The sequence below is a fragment of the Myodes glareolus genome, chromosome 5, assembly GCF_982192425.1.
Source record: "Myodes glareolus chromosome 5, mMyoGla1.1, whole genome shotgun sequence".
In the NCBI taxonomy this organism is placed as follows: domain Eukaryota; kingdom Metazoa; phylum Chordata; class Mammalia; order Rodentia; family Cricetidae; genus Myodes; species Myodes glareolus.
In genome coordinates, this window is record NC_142030.1 from 83,350,621 (window position 1) to 83,369,756 (window position 19,136).

At 34.5% G+C, this 19,136-nt stretch overlaps 1 protein-coding gene across 1 annotated transcript in view; it reads right to left on the reverse strand.

The window, feature by feature from the left end:
* Kcnt2 (potassium sodium-activated channel subfamily T member 2) overlaps window positions 1-19,136 on the reverse strand; it is a 411,713-nt gene that overhangs the window by 151,605 nt on the left and 240,972 nt on the right. Inside the window, exons 9-12 of the mRNA XM_048430982.3 lie at window positions 13,856-14,036; window positions 12,511-12,675; window positions 10,311-10,447; window positions 7,870-7,933 (exon numbers count right to left, since the gene is read on the reverse strand). Coding sequence (XP_048286939.1) covers window positions 7,870-7,933; window positions 10,311-10,447; window positions 12,511-12,675; window positions 13,856-14,036 — 547 coding nt within the window. The remainder of the gene's footprint in view (window positions 1-7,869; window positions 7,934-10,310; window positions 10,448-12,510; window positions 12,676-13,855; window positions 14,037-19,136) is intronic.

Below are 19,136 nucleotides of genomic sequence, written 5' to 3' on the forward strand. Positions count from 1 at the left end.
GTAGGCACAGGACCTTCATGAGCCTGCACCAGATCCTCTGCATAGATGTTATGGCTGTTCACCTAGTTTTGCAGAACTTTTAACTGTGGGAGCCGGAGAATTTCTGACTCTTGCCTGCACTTGTATTCTTTTCCTCATGATGGGTTTCTGTTCCAGCTTCAGTGTGACGACTTCTGCCCTGTCTTATTGTATTCTGTTTTGTCATGTTTGGTTCTTTTCTCTCGGAAGACAGTTCTTTTTGAATGGGAGAAAGAGGGAAAGCATATATAGACAGGAGTGTGTGGGAGGTGTTTGGGAAAGTTCAGGGAGGAGAAACCCATTGGGATAAACTGTATGTGAGAAAAAAATCTATTTTTAATAAATAAAAACAACAACAAAATATATAAAACCTTTCAAAATCCACTTTATGTTTTGTCTTCCACAGAAATACAAAGATTTCGCTGTTTGACTTCATATTTTTATCCTTGGAATTGGTCCTAAGCCTAAGGGAAGAGAAATACCCCACTCAATGTTAGCTGTTCAGTTACTGTCTTCACTGTATAAAAGTAACCCGAATGGTATATTCACTGCTGAAAACAAAGTAAAACTTTCTTTCACTTCTTAATGTCAGTTAAATTATACTCTACATTTTCATTTTAGTAGGGTTTTTAATTTTTGGAATTTTTCAACCTAAATCAAAGTATGCCAAGTCATGGCCTAGGAAAGATTAATGACAAATTATAGACATCTTATCATCCTTAGTCAAGTATGAAACATAAACTTAGGCCAGAAGACGCCATGGCTCCCAAGTGGCTGAGAATTTTAAAGAAACTTGACTTTGCTTGATGAACAGGGAAAATACAGTGATTCAAACAAGATTGGCTAAAAGGTGAAGAAAGTTGATTATTCTCTAAATAAAATAGACTATTCCCACCATTAAGTCAATCTATCACAGCAAAATTAGAAAATCCTGATGGATGCGTGCTTCATGTTCTTTGTGTATACCACCAGAGGAAATAATTTACTTAAACAATTGAAATAAGTCTTGTAGACCAAATCCCCATGTATTTATCATCTAGCTCTACAAAAATAATTGAGTCAGGTATAGTTCTTATGTATAAAACATAAAAGATGTGCTTATTAACTGTTGAAGAGTTAATGAGCAGTGCTTTCTATTGTCCCATGTACGTTTTCCCCAAATGCCAAAGGAACACTGAAGGCTGAGGGAATTGTTGATGGGCCTCTCTACTGAACATAGTGTAAGATTCATAAGTGACTATGCTAGATGTTCAGATGTTTCCTAACAAGTAACAAATAATATCATAACTTCAGACAACATTTATTGCCAGGCAATAGGGTTAGATGTAGTTAGATATACCTATAAATACATGTATATATAATACAGTTATATTAAAAAGTATAAATTTATAGGATTATATGTTTTTTAATAAGCTTCTTCTGGTTTAGCATTAGACTTCCCCTGCTTTCCTGGGACAGAAAAACAGTTTTAAAAAGAGATGAATACAAATACAAGTGCATTTACCTTATCAAAGTAACCCAGGACCCCAATTATATTCCCTTCATGTACATTGTTTCTGAGGCCCCAAGCTATAATATAAGAAGTACCTATTGGCTTCCAAAGGATTAACTTACCACACCAAATCTACCAGGTCCTTACTACTCTGTCTTTTTATGAAAATAAACCATAGATCTCATGTGGTATGCTACATATTTTACCAGGCTTTGCTTGACTCCCTTACAACTTTGAATGGTAGCTATAAATAAAACAGAAAAATGGATCAAGTTTGAGGAAGACAGTTCAATCTTAAAATGTGTGACCACAAATCTCCAAAGGCCAAAAGACACTTAGGGAAATGCTCAACACCCTTAACCATCAGGGAAATGCAAATCAAAACAACTCTGATATGCCATTTTATACCTGTCAGAATGGCCAAGATCAAAAGTAGTGATGACAACTTATGCTGGAAAGAATGTGGAGTAAAAGTAACACTTCCCCATCGCAGGTGGGAGTGCAAACTTGTACAGTCACTCTGGACATCAGTTTGGTGATTTCTCAAAAAATTAGGAATCAATCTACCTAAAGACCCAGAAATACCACTCTGAGGCATATACCCAAAGGATAGGCAATCATATCAGAAATAAATTTGCTCAATCATGCTCACAGAAGCATTATTCATAATATCCAGAACCTGGAAACAACCTAGACATTCCTCAATTTTGAAAGGAAAAGGAAAATGTGGTATTTTTATACAATGGAGTACTTCTCAGCAGTGAAAAATGATGTCATCTTGAAATTTGCATGCAAATGGATGAAACCAGAAAAAAAATATTGAATAGGGTTACCCAGACCCAGAAAGACAAATATAATATGTATTCACTCAAAAGCAGCTTTTTGAATAAACAACAACAACAAACCAACCTCAGAGAACTTAGACAACAAAATGACCCTAAGAGAGAAATAAATAGATCTTCCTAGGAAGGAGAAAAATAAAAGTTCTCCTGAGTAAATAAGGAAAATGGGAGATAGGTTTTTGGGGGTGGGAGGGGAGAGAGGAGGAAAGAATGGGATGGGGGAAATGTATAGCTCAATTAAAAACAATAAAGTTTAAAAAATACATGACCACATAAAAGTGTATATATTGCTCCACTGCCAATTTATCTGCTGCCTTACTGGTCTCTTAAGGATTGCATAAAGTTGGAATGAAAGGAACTCCTTTATCTCCTGCACTCAAGTGCCCATCCTAAGATCAATTTTGCCAAAGGAAACTCACCTTATGTATTCTACTTAATAAAAAACACTAAAGGAATACACATATGCACTTTAATAGATAATATTTCTATAATATCCATTAAAATAAAGGAACAGCTTCCTCTTTTCATTTGTCTTAGTTAGGGCTTTTATTGCTATGAAGAAACACCTTGACGTGGAAAGTTTTATGAAGGAAAATATTCAATTGAGGTAGTGGTTTAAAGTTCAGAGGTTTAGCCCATTGTCATTGTGGTGAGACATGATGTCATGCAGGCACACTGCACTGGAGAGGTAGCTGAGAGCTCTACATCTTGTCCTGCAACAGGAAATAGTCTGAGACACTGTGTATAGCTTGAACATACATGGTACCTCAAAATTCACTCCCAAAGCAATACACTTCCTCTGTTCAACAAGGGCATATGTATCCAGCAAAGATACACTCTAGGGTCAGTTCATTTCCTTTCAAGCTACCACACAATTTTTTATATATATAACTTTAAAGCTCTAAGACTGATGATTTTCTTGATTCCTTATTTTTTAATTTTGACAGTATTAGTTCCTATTTCTTGATTTTTTAGAAAATGTTATCTACTGGCTTCCCATGACAGGAAAAGTATACCTTTGTGTTCCTTTACCTGGTCTCATGGTCACCTCCCTTGCTCCACATCTTTGAACTAGAGTTCACAAGAAATTGAGATGTGATTACCATTGAGTGTTCATTCTGCTGGCAACTGCTCTTTGTAAGACAGGAAGAGCATCACAGTTCTGTTTCAATCTGCAATAACTCTTTTCTTCGTGAGACTATTGTACTTTATTCATTTGTTGCTTCAAATCATGAAAGCAAGGTTTATCTTCTCTATTTAGGCAGTTAGAGAAAAGTACTCCAAACTTGGGTGGCTCATATAAAAGAGGACTTTAAATTTTTATTGTTCATGAGGACACCATCCATAACAAGATGCCAAATGCATGGATTTCACTATCAGACCACAAGCCTTGGCTGGGTGCTTACAAGACTGCCCTATAGTAATGGTCCTTAATATCAAAAATCATGACCAGAAGAGGAACTATCTTAATGATTTTCATTGAACTTTATTTCCTATTTTAACATCCTGGGTCTAAATATAAATCAACTGTGGCATTGTGGGAGACAGGCCTTCAGCTTTTAAATTTGAATAGGTCACATTCTGTGTACACCATTTGTCAAGCAGAAATCTGTTTTCAGTATGTTCACTCACATCAAAGAGAAGCAACTGACAGTTGTCCATGGGCAGCCCTCCATATGCTGTGACGGGACTCTGCAAATGCAAACTGTCGCATAGCCATTGGTTCAAGACTGGCTTTGGGTATTCAAGATCTCCTTTTCTTTGGTCTCATTTAAGTTTTGGAAACTACAACTTTTAGTATCTTCCCAAGAGTTGTACTCTGTTTGAAAACTAATCTGTTCAAAAATGAATGACTTCCCTTTTACCTTCTTGACTTTTCTTTTTGAGAAAAGAAAAATTCATAGACTATAGAATTCTATGTGGAAAAGAAAGGTGTTTTTTCAGAAATTTGAAAAGAATTGGATTTTTTATTTCAATCTTCTGGAAGAAGTGTGTGTGTGTGTGTGTGTGTGTGTGTGTGTGTGTGTATGCACATTCACATGTGTGTTTCTGTTCCTATGTGTATACATATACATATATGTATATATCCATATAAATATATGTGGATATAAACATATATAGATATATAAACTTTAAATTTAATCTTTTTTACTGGCATTTTCTTACACAACACTTACATAAATGCAAGTGCATTTATCCTATCAAATAACCCAGTCGATACAAATGCATGGAGATATTTGGTTTCTCCATATTTAGTTTTAAATGCATTTTTTCTGTTTCTCCTTCAGTTTCTTTGATTAGTATTTCTCATGGTAAAGATGTTCACTATATGCTCATCTACCTCCAGTGCAAATGTGGTTATTTCACAGCCATTATACGACAATAAGCAAGTCTCATCCAGTGGACAGTGTCATCTCCCAAATTTGATTGAATTGAATTGTGTGTCACAGAGAAAGCAGCTTCTCAGATCCCCTCCCTTTACTTCATATCATGTAGATATTATTTCATCCATTTAATCCTGTGTGAATAAAATGCTATGTTCTCACGGTTTACTCATATTTTGGAGTTAGTTTTATTATGTAGTCTATTTTTCTTCATATGTCTAGCATTAAGTTTACCTTCTAGACTACTAACTGAATTTTCCTGTATATATGATTTCCAGAGGCTTCTAGAGGATTCTGGAATATTTCTTGGTTGGTTGATTAGCTTTGTTTTGTTGTATATTATTCATTTATGATATAGACATGGAGATCTCACATTCCACTTAAGGTGTTTATTGAATATCAATATTTTCCGAATAGATATTGTAAAAATGATTTCTGCATCAACATTTATAGTAAGTTTCCTCTGCTTCCCCTGATTTCTCTTTTAGTTTTGGTATAAATTTTGTGTTCATTCATTCTCTTTTTCTTTATTGTTATTCTTGGAAGTTCTCTAAAGTGTCCAGTGATACCTGTGGACTGAATATATATAGGAGAAAAATATTTAAAATAGAAAAATTCTAAGAAAAGAATGGTAGTAGGGTGGTATTAAATCTGGTTTCACTATAGCATGACCAGGGATTTCTATATTTGTATACTCATATGAACATGTGAATGCATGCTTATTTGTGCACAGAAGAATATACAAACACACCCACACACCAACATATATAGCATTTTCCTTTATGATAGACCACTTCCCCAAATATTTTTATATAAAGAAGCAATAAAATACATCAAACAACTAGTGCTCAATCCACTGAGATGTAGAATGTAGCTAGGTCACACACATTTACTTTCTGGCCTTGAAAATTACCCAAATATCATACCTTTTCTCCCTGGGTTCATAAAGTATCTGCCAAGGCAAAGGTGGAGGGAATTTGCTCCTTTCTTTGACTTTGAACAAGTCCTACATACATTTCTAGTTTAAGCAATACCTGGTCCCTTCTTTTCTGAGACTTTAGATGTTCCCTTGCAACAGCAGCCATTTCTGATGCATTTCCTCTCTAAACCTAAATTTTAACTTCCTCAGGACGAGCCAGTTGCCACCCATCAACTTGCTTTATAACTTCCAGGATTCTGCTACTATTGACTCATCTACTTAACATTTAGTCCTTATGTGTATTTTTATTAACTTCTTGCCAATTTTCTACAATAAGAAAGAAATGCATTAATATATCAATTAAAGATTCCTAAATTTATGTTGTAATGTTAACTCTAGAAAATATTATACATTATTTGTACATATATGTCCCTGCTCCTCAATGAAAGAGTATAAGATTTGTAAAATTAAAAAGCTATATAAGCAAACTGATAAATACATGGAAAACAATAACTCACACGCATACGCACACAATTATGTTCAAATTCACTACTGTATCAGATCTGAATGAAAGGCGGTAGGATTTGCAAATTTAAAAGTCATATGAACACAATTGACAGCTATGTGTGAAATAGTAACACCCACATACAATTAAGTTCAAATTTCCTACTGTATCTGATCTGCTTGAAGTACTTTTATGTTCAACTATATAGGGAATCTCAAATTGAAATTACATAAAGTAATGAAGATTTAGACTAAAATAAAGAAATTTATGTGATAACAGAGAGGAATGAAGACATTTTAAAGTTTTACTTTAGTTTGTGTGTCTCTCTGTGTGTGTCTGTGTGTGTGTGGGGGGGGTCAAATGTGGGGAAGTTACCACAGAACTCAGAACAGGATAGTGCCAGGCCTCCTGCATCTGGACCTACATGCAGTTGCAAGTCACTTAATAAAGTCACTGGGAGGTGAAGCTGTGTCCTTTGTAAGAGCAGTGCATGCAGTTAACCACTGGATCATTGCTCGAGCCCTGACTTATTAAAACATATATAAAAAACCGATTTGAGATATTTTCTGACCTTGTGTTTGTGTGATGTCCGATGATTAGTTCCATGATAGCAATGACAAAATCCAAGAAACTAAGATAATCCACAGAAATCTACTTTCTCACAGACCCAAATCCTATATCCTGAACCTAAGGTGGTGACAATTTGGCTCCTTCCAGAGCTGCGAGGGGAGACCCTATGCTAAGTGCATGTCTTTCGCTCTTCTGTTCACTTTCATGTTCATTTGAAATCCTTCATGTATGCACCTTCCTTAAATTTTTCTTCTTGTATAGGGCACCATTGTTTTTAAGACTCATATTAGAGACTCACGAAAAGTGTTTTTATTACTACACTAAACTTTGTCAATACCTTGTCCCTAGGTGAATTCAAATCTTGAACCACTAAAAGTAAGGTTTCTAGCATTTGAAATTTGTGGCAATAGAATCACTTCATAGGAACCATCTTCTAATGACAGATGAGAATGCTTTTTAAAATTACAAACATGTGAACAAGAAGTTCAAATATAAACCCAATCATATTACCATTTATTAATTCAAGTTTATACAAAACCAAGTGCAGTTAAACTATCTCTTCGAAAACTTAAATCATAATCCAGTAATTTATTTGAGCTAGTTTGATTTAGAGTCGTCTGGACCTAAAAGACACATTACAAAAATTCTGTTAAGTCAGGTTACTAAAATAATTTCTGCATCTTTTTAAACAATGAACGTTCCAGTTCCCACTCTAAGTAACTTGAAAAGAATTTTCAAAGTGCATATACTAAAGAAATTCTCCAATTAATATCATTATACTTGAGTATCTATTTTCATTTGGAATTAGGGAGGTTTAGGTCAAACAAAGCTATATCTTGTAGGACATATTTAGCTAGAGGATTACTAGAAAGTAGGTAAAAGATAATAAGAGTTTTGTTGACACAATGGACAACGTTTTTAAAGCTAAAATAATTATAACTAACAAATAATTACTTAACTTTGGTGAAAGTTACAAAGTTTCATTATGCTGGTTTTTGCTTTCTTTTGTTGCTGCTGCTGTTTTCATTTGTTTGTTTGTTTGATTTTCCTATTTTATGGTTTTTTTGTTTCAACTCATACTAAGCAAAAACCTTGTATGGTAAAAACCAAGTTTACTGAGGGGGGTTCCATCAACTTACAGATGATGTCCTGTCCACTTCACAGCGGCTGCTCAGAATGAAACAGGCCTCCGCATTGTCCATCCTAAACACAGACAGGAAACAGAGTAACCACACCGAAATGCTGCTGGAGTGGCTGTGTCATTGCCTGGTCCACAGGTCTATATGTGTGTCCTGACACTTAAAGGACAGTCGGATATCTGGTCGAACTTGATTACATTTGTGAACATGTCAAATGGCATAATCATAGAGCTCTTGAATTTATTGCAGAAAAAAGAAGTTGAACTTAGCTGTTATATTTTTATTAATATACTTTGCACAAATAAGGAATGCTGATCTTTATTATATGGCTAACCTACCCAAACTACAACTACTCAGTTAGAGAGAGGGAACAGATGTGCATAGTGATTTTAAGTCAAACTCCACAGTATGTTTATGCTTCCAGGAGACTGTCCAACCTCTTGTTCCAAACTCTATTTTCTCATGCTAATGTTTTCAATTCTCAAAATTAGTAACTAAAATATATGTGTTAGTTCTTCATAAGTTGTGGTTTTAAAACATGAGAATGATTACTTTTCAAATTAGTAATGATTTATCTTTCTGGTACACTGTGATAAAGTTAGATTTTTTTAAAAAATATGTTCTCACTGGAGAAGAAAGATAAAAAGTCCAGGAAACTGACCCAAACAAAACAATTCTGAAGAAAACTTAGAGGCATGATGGCTAAATAACACTGGTATTGGACAACATTCTTTAAGCGTCATTTTTAGTAAAGCAGTGAAGTCAAGCAACTGACTTCACTTGTCAGGACTTGTTTGGAGACTCCTACTCCTTGTTCCTTGCATGGGGAGTTATGCTGAAGAATGTATTAGTTGTCAATATTAAGTCCCAAATATTTTATATAGCATTAGGATTAGAAATGTACATACAGTAGATAATCTGTCTCCCTAAGAGATGTCTTTCTCAGCCCACCTCTTAGAACAGTGCTAGGTGCTCAAGAGTCTTTTGTCATCCCTTTTCTGCAATTTATCCATTTACAATTCACATGGAGGGTTTTCTGGAAAGGTGACCCCTTTTGTGGAAAATCATTTCAATACTAGTAATGACTCAGAGAATTTATCAGAGATAGTTACAGCTAAAACAAAGAGCTTGCATTCAATTCCCAGAATAAAAAGTTTCTACCACACACATACATATCATTGCACAGTGGACAAGTTGTGTGAAGCACTTAACTCATAGTAATTTAAGGAGATTGATTTATACAGAAAAATGAATATAGTGCTTGAAAGAATGCAAATGGGGCAACATCTTCGAATGAATATATAGATATCAAATAAGAAATTGTTAAAGCTCCAATTCACATAAGTATTTGATAATATCAGACTGTTTGTAGAACTGTCACCTGTAGTATTTAATGGAGATAAACTCTAAGACAAAACATATACTATTAAGTTTTTTTTTAGTTTCCCAATATTTACCATTCGTTCTACTATTGAAGTTTCTACTTACTGTTTTTCTTTCTTAAACTAAGTCATTAAATAAAACAAACTTCAGCTAAATTTATTTTCCTCATTATAAATCAAAAGTATTTTCAGAATTCATAACTACTCAGTACCTAAGCATGACTTAGGACATTAGGTGAGTCCTGGAAGGCAAGAGCCTTAGGTTATCAATTGTGATGAGGAAACTAACAAGTTTAAAATAGTAGATGAAAGCATCCAAGGAGAAACATGAAGACACATTTGAATCTTCAAAAGCAGAGGTTAGCAAAGCTCTACTTGCTAGAGATTTCTCCTGGTATTGAAACTAAGAAAACTGTCTTGTGTTATTACTGATTCCCTGGTGGACTAGGGCCTCCCAGTCCATTCCCTCACTCTGCTTCTGTGTTAGAAGACCAGTTTTCCATAAGAAATGGTTAGACCATGGTACCTTTTAAGCCTGTTGACAGACATATAGACAATATGAGGGCAACTCATATTGCCCTCTCAGGATCCTGCATCCCCCAGCTCTGAGGACTTTTCAGACTTTATCCTCAGCAAGATAAAATGTGTTGCTGAGTACCTGCTGCAACCTTTTTAAGATTCAAACACTGGCTCATGCTTTGATATCTCACCCAATACTTAGGCCAACTATTTTATTTATAAAATAAATCCAAATTATGAAATTTGGAGAGTTTAATAATGGGAAGTTTCAACACCTCTTGTCTGTCTCTGACAGCAATCATTATTCTTTCATGGTGACTTCTCATTGTATGATATAACTGTGCTATCACAGACATCTAACTTAAACAAAAGGAGGAAACAGGCCTATATTTCTGGTAGTATTATTATGTATTCTATAAGAACTGAGCTCAATTTTAAATTTAAATATGTGTGAAATGTATCTTACAAAAATTATGAGAGAAAAGTCATCAGAGGACTAAAATTAAAATATGAGAGATAGAATGTGGTGACAATGCCTACTTTGCTCGCAGGAGATCCTGATCTTTAAGGGCTGAGCCTTGAAGGTAGATCACTCGCTGGGACCACATTGGAATCTGTAGGACCCTCCGAACTTGCACATCCATCTCAGTAGGACACAATATAACCACATAATAATCCTGTTCAAAGAAGAGTGGGCAATGGCATGAACACGACCATGCTTTATTTTATCCTACAAAGGTACACAAAATACTTAAAGAAGTTCTTTAATTATGATCACATTAAAAATGAATTTCTGCTAATAAAAAGTTAACATCTAAATTCAGAGAAATTAAATAGGATTGCACTATGATAAACATAAAGTGAGGAATGCAAACAATCAATCAGCATGAGCTATTTTAGTTTTATTAATAGCACAAAGGAAGGCAATCATGTAGTATATGTCACTCACTCCTTTTGTTTAGGTTCCACTGCAGACTGATTGTAAAATACATACTGAATGTATGTTTATGAGTCCATTTATACTTCAAATTGCTGCTTTTAGACTGTGATTTCTTATTGTCATTTAACTAATTTTATATTATGAACTTGTAATTTGGAAAATTTCTAATGAATATTGTATATTTATTAGTTGGGAGCTTGTAGTTATATTGAAAACAATAAATAATAAGATTGGTTTTAGGTGAAAATATTTTAAAGTGTATCATCATTTAGAGGCCCAGGAAATGCATCTGAAATGTAAAATGACTTAAGACTAGTCTATAAGTGATGTCAGAGGTTCATCTGTCTATGTGTTACTTTCATTGGTTAATAAAGAAACGGACTTAGCCTTTTGATAGGCCATCCCTTAGGTGGGTGGAGTAGACAGAACAGGATGCTGGGAGAAAGAAAGCAGAGTCAGGCAGATGCCATGCAGCTCTGGCCCGAGATAGATGTAGGTTAGAATCTTCCTGGTAAGCCACAACCCCTTGGTGATACACAGATTACTAGATATGGGTTAATCAGGATGTGAGAGTTAGCCAGCAAGAGGTTGGAGATAATGGACCAGGCAGTGTTTAAAAGAATACAGTTTTTGTGTGATTATTTCAGGTATAAGCTAGCCAAGGAGCCAGGCAGCATTAAGCGGCCTGCTGCTCCTTTTACATATAAGAGTTTGACTTCTCTGGAAATCCTTCCATATGAGACTCACTTAAAATGTATCTGTAGCAAAATGTTTAGTATTTAGAATCTCTATATTGTTATTAGAGTTAACTATTGTGAGATCATTAGCTGATTAGAGTATATTAATACACATATACATATAATATTTATAAAGAAAATTAAATTTATGTAAAAGTTTAAAAACATAATATAGAATAAAAGTAATAAATAAAAATACTATGTATTTTAGATATCACTTATGAATTATATTTATATTCAAAATTGTCCAGGATTTTACTCACAAAATTCTTTCAGGACAAATGAAACAAGAAACTATTTTTTTCTTTGAAATGAACTAATTGCACTGAAAAAAAAATTATACCCAAGTCTACTTTGTCTCATTAATACTTAGTCACACTCCAGAAAATGAATACACAAAAGGGAACTTTCAGACACTGGAGAGATGGCTTGGCAAGGAAAAGATCTGGATGCTCTTGGGAAAGGACATGGATTTGGTTCCCAGCACCAGCACTGAACAGTTCACAATAGTCTAAAGCACCAACTTCAGGGATCTGACACAATATTTTAACTTCTATAGCCACCCATGCACACAGATCCACAGGCATACAGAAACCCACATATGCACAGACACTTAAGTACACACATACACATTAAAAATTAAAAAATTACAAAAAGGATCTGCCATACTCTCATGTTCCTATCAGTAGCACTTCTTATAAATATACTTTTCAGGATGGTTTCTTCTTTGCTTTTTATATTTCATATTAAAACTCACTGCTTTATAGAACTATCATTTATGCTTTACCCAAGAGAGAAAACAATAATCCTTTGAGTCAAATAAAATCTTTCTTTCTAGCAATAACAAGTCCCATGTGTCTCTTAGTACACATACAGAAGGAAACCTCAAGGCTGTTTATTCCTCCAGCACTTTTTCTATGTGCTTCATTATATTTATAGTCTTTCATTTGCCTTTTTAAGATGTGGGTATATGAATAAAACTTTTCAAGAATACAGGATACACTATTCGTTAATGTACTATTAAGTATGATTCAGTATTGTACATAATATAGTTTAAATTTACCTGCAGTCTTGGATGTGCATAGAATTCATTAAGAAAATCCATCAGTAAGTCGATCTTCAGTGAGCTGACACACAGGACAACATGTTTCTCTGTCTGAGCTCTGTGACGACTATAGTTGCCACCCGATTTTTGTCTCTCCATCCACAAATAGGCCAATTGTTCAAACTGTAATGAATTTCCCACATGTGAATGGAAATCATCCCACACAAAAGTGAAAGTCAAGTGCAGTGACCGTCCCCCCCCCTTTTTTTTTATCAGGTACATGGCATTTCTTGCTCTGGAAATAGTTGAGGTTCCTGAGAATGATCAGGATACCTTTCAACAACAAACTAAACACATGATTTCCCCAGAGATTATGAATGAAGCTCATGGGCTTCGGGTGTCCAGTGAAACATATTAGTGAGATTTTACTATTATATCATATCAGAGTTAGTCCAAGTTCATGTTCAGGGAAGTATGATGTAATATGTCATTCACTGCATGAAAGGGGATAGCTATGCCAACTTTGCTCCAAATTCTTCTGCCTCATCATTCACATATCACAAAGGGGAGAAAGCTGTGTTGACATACACAGTGCCCCATGCTACCTGTGAAGTAATGAGTACAGTTGATAAAGGTCAGGGAGTCAGGCATGGCAGGATGAACCATTCCAGTTTGTTTAATGAGAATGAAAGTTTGTTTTTCATTTGTCGCATTGTGTTCTTGATTTGTTCACTTATGGGCAATCAGTGCTCATTAGAACAAAGAATTAGAGACTGGTCATTGTTTATATTTCTGCAAAGCATCTAATCCCCAAAATGCTTCATAATGTACAAATACAATACCCAGAGTTTGTGTTAGCTTATAAACATGAGAAAATAACTTTTTGTTTTTTCAAGACAAGTTTTCTTTGTATAGTTGTGACCATCCTGGACTGTAATTGGCCTGGAACTCTGAGATATGCCTGCCTCTGCTTCTCGAGTGGTGGAATTAACAACCTGCCCTACTATTGCCTGGTGAAAAATTAACTTTTTACCTACTAAAATTTATGTCTCTTTATTTTTTTCATTTCCCAAATTTAATTTCTTAGTCTAACATCCTAAAATTTAAAATTATATCACAATAGGTATTATGAGATAATCTATATTTAAAATGGGAGCAATCACTTGCGACTTGGGGAAAAAAAGTACGTAATAAAATTTAAGAAGACATTTCTGAAAAAAATATGAGAAATTCATAGAACTGTTAATAGCATGTCTTATAATATTAGTATTAAATACAAATCAGGTGTTTTTCTATTACTAGAGAAGTTTCAGTATTACATGACGCTGAGCAGCTCTGCAAAGATTAACAAGGTTCTGTTTACCTGTATGGGGAGTACCACAAGAGCAACGCAGATCATAGCAACAACAAAAAGCTTGGAAGACCATGTTTCAGGAGTGACATCCCCAAAGCCCACAGTAGAAAATGTCACAATGCAGAAATAAAGGGAGTCAAAGAGATTGAGTTTCTTGCCAATTCTTTCCAGATGCTGAATTCCACAAATGCTACAAAGCAGATATGTATTATTATTGACACTCACAAATTGGACACATTAATTTTCATTGTTGTTCTTTGAAAACAAAAGTACATTTCATAAATACATGTTATAATTGGTCTATTGATATTCAGTTTTCCCCCAGAATAATGTGACATTAATGTTTTAACTACACTATGAGAGTGTAAGCCACAATAGATAACCCCAAGAAATATTTACTGTATTTTCAGGCAAAACAAACAAAAAATTCTAACTCTAATGCAAATCAAAACAGCAAAACCTTTTATTGTTTAATTTTGGAGAAATAAATGTTTATTAATGTATGTGTGGGCATCTACAGAAAACTGTTTATTAACAATAATCAAATCATACAGTTTGATATTTATTGACTATTGTAACAATACTGAGAGGGGGTGGACCTTTAAGAAGAATTGAGGTCCCAACTCATAAAATGGATTGATGTTATTATTGTGGGAAGATTTTTGCTGTTGAGGAGATAGTATATCCTGTTGTAGGTAATATTTCTCTTTTCAAACAACCTTATGTTATGCTCTCAGCATTTTGTGATGAAATAAGAAGAGCCCAGGAAATTTTTAACACCTTTATGATTGACTTACCAGGTTATAGAACTATGATTCAATCAATTTTTGTTCTGCTCATTATAAATCAATCAATCCAGTATTCTACCATAAAGTCAGAAACCAAACTAATACTCAAGTATTTCTCAAATTGCAGCCTACAGTATCAGATAAACTTCTACAAATAGCAATTGATATGTAAAATATTCAGTACAGAAACTCTTAATGATATAAGATTTGCACAAATAAGAATTACTAAAGTCACATTAGATATAGCACCATTGCTTAATTATAAAATAAATAATAAAAAACTATAGGCAATGAATATATTTAATGCTGAGGGGTAATAATAAATTTACAACATGAAACTCAGTGTACAACTACAATAACTTGAAGACGGATATTCAAAGTCATATATCAGTATTAAAATGTGGAGACTTAGGGAATGGAAAATCATGAGGATTGTGTCCTCAGACATGAGGGTAGTCAAACTTATAAAAGCACTGAAGCTAAGCACATCAATCTACTCATTCTACATTCTGCCATGTGATGATGTAGCAAGAAGACACTGTCTTGGAAATAGAGATAAGGACCTCACCAGACACTAATTGGGCCGGAACTTAATGTGTAACATCTTCTCATTTGAATCTTTTAGAAACAAAATTTATGTAACTTATAAATTATTCATTTGCCTGTGTTTTTATGGAAACAGACCAACAAAAGATATCAAAACTGAGAATGGATTTTTTTGGCTTAGTGAATGCCTATACATGATGATTCAGCTTTGGGAATGGAAAATTGAAAGAGGCTGGGAAACTAAAAACATGAAGACAGGGACTGTATAATATTGAATATGTTGATAAGGACAATTTTCTCAGGATTATGGAAAACACGATTGTAGCAGAAGATTGCCGAGGGAGTCAGTAAAATGCTGGTTGAACAATATATATTGAAGATGATCCTGATGAGCTGAAGGTAAGAACTGAATGTTTTATTGGCAAGAAGAGCAGCAAAACTTGACTTCATTAAGTCCATGACTTTAGGAAAGCCAAATTTTCAGAGTGATAAAGTTTAATCATGGGGAGAACAAATCTATAATTCAAATATTTTGGGTGTTTCATGGCATCTCCTGATTGTACGTTAAAATCATAGAAGAGTAAATTGGTTTAAAGATAAAATTTGTTGGAAATTCTGTCTTTAGATAGAATAAAGGGAAGCAGCATTTCCTAATTTGGTAGAGGCTCATCCCATTGTTTGTAAAGAATCAAAATTGTTCTCATGAGAAAATACCAAGGATGGAGGATAAATATGAAAAAGGAAGCCAGATGCTATTCATTTGCACAATAGAAGAAGAAGCTGGAAGTCACACACGAGATCTTTAAAACCATCATGACTACCGCTAGCTGAAAATAACATGGCCCAGAATTTTATAGTTGTTTCAAGTGAGAAAGCCGAGGAATGCACAGAATTTCTAGAGTTTCTAGATTTATGTCTAGAGTAGCCTTAGCTCTCAGATTCTTGTATTATGGCACAAAGTTCTTGAGTCACTTTGTGTGGGTCCAGGTACAAACACAACAAAAGAATGTGTGCTTGACAAGATTCCTCCAGAGGACATAGAAAATAAACTTTGGCCGTTATATCATTGGAAAAAGCCAACAGCTGTTCAGAGTACATAGTCCCCTCAAAGAACTATTTCATCTAGTTATCAAAGTTATCAAAGGATTTCCTTCTGCACAGAAGTGCCTTAGGATTAGGATCGACACAACAAAGCACCAGTGTGATAATGTCCACTAAAGACTGGAGGGTGAGACTTCCTCAAACAACTCAACAGAACAGCAACATTCATGAACACCGTGGAGAGTTAATGGTTGCAAACTCTCTACTGTGAAGTTTCCTGTGCAGGCTGTGCCCAGAAAAGCCAAGTAGGTAAAACTTCCCAAGGCATTAAGAACTAACCCTTACTCTGTGTGTCTATAACTTTTGACTTGGAGTTCTAGGAAATTATCTACAAGTCCAAGGATTTCCTGTTGTTTGACCTAACAGGTTTTAAACTTATTTGTAGATATATTAAGACTTTTGAACTGCTCTTGTAATGAAAGGCATTTGATTGTATCCTTAACTGCTTTTATTTGAGGGGAAAAATATAAATTGGAATGTGCCCTCTCAAAAATTCAGGTTGAAACTTAACTATCTAGCGCAATACTATTAAGTAACAAAACTTTTAAACAGGTAGCCATGAGCACAGACATTGTGAATAGGAACGGTGACTTTATAAATATTAGAGAGAATTAGCTAGTCTTCCTTTCACATCTCACCATGTGAACACATAGCAACAAGTCTTAGACGTGGAGAGAACCCACTCATCATCCATTGATTCTGTGAATCCGTGACAAGGAATACTCAAGCACTGAGAACCAAGATATAAAAATCTTGCAAATTACCCACTCTGAAGTACTATGTATAATAGCACAAGTATAGTAGTATGAATAAAAGTGCCATTCAGGAAGGAAGGAGAGAGGAGAATTGGTGGGAAGAACAGACAGAGGGAGGAAACAGATGAAACAAGAAGAGGAATCAATTACTGACTGCTGTTACAAGTGTAAACTGAAACAAGCAGAATGAAAGAAGTGTCGATGGATGAGTTCTCATGAGTCTGTTTCTGGGCAATCTCCAGGGAAGGGACAGAAAGCAGATTAGTGGCTGCCTTGTCTGAGAGAGGGGAACAAAGATGGAAATATTCTAAAAGTAGATTGTGGTGTTTGCTAGAAAGCTCAGTATTTATGTTAAAATATGATTGAATTTACACTTAAGATGAATGAATTTGGTGATGTGCAAATTATGCTTCTGAAATCTGTTAGAGCTCAGTGTATACTTTTGGACAACCACTACAGCTTTCTGTGTGTGAGCAGATAATTCACCTATGACAACCATGGAGAAACAAAAGCAATGATTAAAAGTGAAATTAAAGAAATTCACTTTCTAGCACTTTAAAGATAATCTTTTGTCTAAGTCACACGCCATACTTATTTATCCACTTTTATTTTTTAAAAAATTATTTTGTGTAGCATTAAATCAAAACTGTAGGTTAACAGGGCAGATTTACAGGTTTAGAATAAGAAAATACAATGATACAGAGGAAACTGAAAAAAACTAACCTTTATTTACTTTACCTATTTCTGCAGCCAAGTGATTATTTCTATGTCATATCTATAAATTGATTCAGAAGGTCTGTTTATGAACATTGGGTCACAAGGGCATCCTATTCAGTAAAATGATTCCATCAATTTATTTATTTGGTTTCAAATATGCAATCTTACCAGTGTAATTAAACTGTCATATGTAGTTTCACACAACTATCAAGAAGGAATAGACATTATCAGTAGATGCTTCTTATTCATAATGACATATCCTTTAGAATGTAAATATTTATATATAATTTAAAATATTATCTAATACTTATGTACTTATTTATTGTATATGCAAAGTTGTGTGTATTGTATATGCATGTGTGTCTGTCTGTGTGTCTGTGTGTGTGTGTCAGAGAACAGCTTACAGGATTCAGCTCTTTCCTTCTGTGTTAGTTACAGGAAACAAACAAGGGCTGTCAGGATAGGTGGCAAGCATTTTCACCCACTAAGCCACCTCAATGGACCTAAATACAACCTTTATTCTTCATATAAAATGGTATTCTGTTTTGTTTTATTTTTGTTTTCTTTTTGTTGTTGTTTCAAGATAGTTTCATTGTGTGACACTCCTGGAACTAGCTCTTGTACAACAGGCTGGCCTCAAGATCTGCCAGCCTCTGCTTCCCAAGTGCTGATATTAATGGTATGTGCCACCATTGCCCGGCTTAAATTAGAATATTTAAAAAATTGAATTAATCAACATATTTTAAGAATTCAACTGTTATTTGAGAGTACTGTATTTATGCATTAAATCTGATCTATGATGACAGATAAAATATCCATTTCCTAAGACAAATGTAAATTATCTTGTTCTATATTACAAAATATCACAACTGCATTTTTAATCCTTCAATTCGTCTGTTTTAAAATATATGTACAACAGTAGTTTGTATATAATTTGATGTTAGGTTTCAAATGACCACTGAAATCTGATTATAATCCTTTCTCAAGTCTGTGGTATCCTGGGCCTTAACAGAACTTGTCACTTCTTTTCTAAACCCAGGCTCACCACATAGAGAAGTTGGGAACCTCTATTTTAAACTATGAGTTAAGTCCTAGAATTAAAACTTTGAATGTCAAGCCATCTTACCTCTGTGTGACTAAAGGTGGAACAGAAATAATCTTGATCAAGAGTAGTCCCAGCTGTCTGTACTGTGTCTACAATGCTGGGTCGTCAATAGTCTATCATTTGGTAGGGAGGGAAGAACCTAAGCCATTTTTATTGAGCTACTTATAGAGTGGGAAAATACATTGTGCTTACTTGTATGCCCACTTATGAGTACATCAGGATCCACTGGAAAGTTATAAACCCATAGAAGAGCATGATTAAACTCAATGGGCCTCAAA